Source organism: Eimeria maxima, genomic scaffold, assembly GCF_000499605.1.
Source record: "Eimeria maxima Weybridge genomic scaffold, Emw_scaff364, whole genome shotgun sequence".
Lineage (NCBI taxonomy): Eukaryota > Apicomplexa > Conoidasida > Eucoccidiorida > Eimeriidae > Eimeria > Eimeria maxima.
Window position 1 is genome coordinate 1 of NW_013566453.1, and position 1477 is coordinate 1477.

Below are 1477 nucleotides of genomic sequence, written 5' to 3' on the forward strand. Positions count from 1 at the left end.
ATATATATATTATATATATATATCCCACGCATGCACACGTGCATGCGTGGGAGTGGGATAGCCCTTCCTGATGTGCCTTTCTTTGTGGCATTAAGTAGATGAGTGTTTTGCGTGTGCTTCCCTTTGCGAATTTATCTTTGCGTTGCTTATCTGCTTGTCATATGGACTGCCCCGTGGCATTTCAGTGTGCAATGAGTTTGCCTGTCTCCGTATATGCTGTTGGTGTCAACGCCTGCTGGTGTTGTTGGCTTTCTGCTGCAGGGCCTCTTACTTTCGCCTTCTGGCTGTGTCTTTCGCGGCGCTCTCCGTGCGCATTATTTCGCGTGCCCTCTCCATTGCCCCATCATATGCTTCTGCTAGTGGCAGCAATGCCTGTACACCCGAGCTTCTGCAACAAATCTCGGGGCTGCACATGGAGCGATGTGCGGCTACTCTTGAGGCCGCCGTCCAGCTCATTGCAAGCACTGCTACGACCCCCGGCAGCAGCAGCACGAATAGCACACCAGGTTTTTCAGTCGCACCTGGGGAGAAGCGTGGTGCTCGAACTGAGGATCCGGAAGCGTTGGTGTCTGCACACTTGGAGCGCCAGCTCCTGTCGCTCAGCGGTGAAGCAGCATCGAGTGCTGCAGCAGCTGCGTCTGCGTTGCAACAGCCTGCGTGTGCTCCGCCTGAAGTGAGACGGTGCCTGGCGCTGCTTCATATTAGCCTCAGCGGGGCCCCCTTAGGCAAAGAAGACTGGAAACAAGGACTGGCGCGTACGGAAACAACAACCCTGCTGATGCGTGTTTTGCTCCAGTATCGAGGGTTCTTATGTGCCCCGAGATGCTTTGCCTTGTTATTTGAGACTGTATACATGACCCAGTATTATCCGGTTGGATGCTCATTTCTCTGTCGCTGTTCTGTTCTGTAGGGTTCCTTGAGGATGCCATTAAGACGGCGGGAAATTGTCTCTTCGCTCTGAGCTGCATCTCGTCGGGGACCCCTATGGCGTACAGTGGGGGTTTGCCTCAGGCAAATCGCATTCTAGAAGTTTCCCTTAGTGAATCTCCTTTGGGTGCCCCTACCCCGGCCTCTGTTGCGGCCTGGAGCAACCACATGAGCACTGAAGGGAGGAAAGCTCTCGCAGCACGCGTCAGCTGTATCTCGCACGTGTGGGGGGAGTGGCAACAGTAATGGACAGGGCCCCGTACCTTGCGGCCCCAGGGTCTAGCTAGATTCTTCTTTTGACGGTTTCTATCGCTTGCATTCAACGGGCTTGAAAAGGGGAACAGTCCGCAGTGATCCACTGTTGGCCTGTGGCTATACCTTGGCACTCGATGCATACAAGGTTTGCTCTCTGCAAACACTCCACATGGGCAGGTTTATGTATTGTGCACGCAATCTGCATGCGCAGACGGGGTGTGCATCCGAAGTGCGCACGAAAGTAGATAGAGAATCTGAACGATGCGTTACGAAGTCTCATTTGAAGCACCCTTGA

At 53.8% G+C, this 1477-nt stretch overlaps 1 protein-coding gene across 1 annotated transcript; it reads left to right on the forward strand.

Moving 5' to 3' along the window:
* Nucleotides 1-261: 261 nt before the first annotated feature.
* Nucleotides 262-1477, forward strand: EMWEY_00030200 (hypothetical protein, conserved; the record flags this gene model as incomplete). The annotated part of the gene is made up of 3 exons (XM_013481601.1): nucleotides 262-755; nucleotides 911-1131; nucleotides 1394-1477. Coding segments are annotated over 3 exons (799 nt in total), but the record flags the coding sequence as incomplete, so codon positions are not given.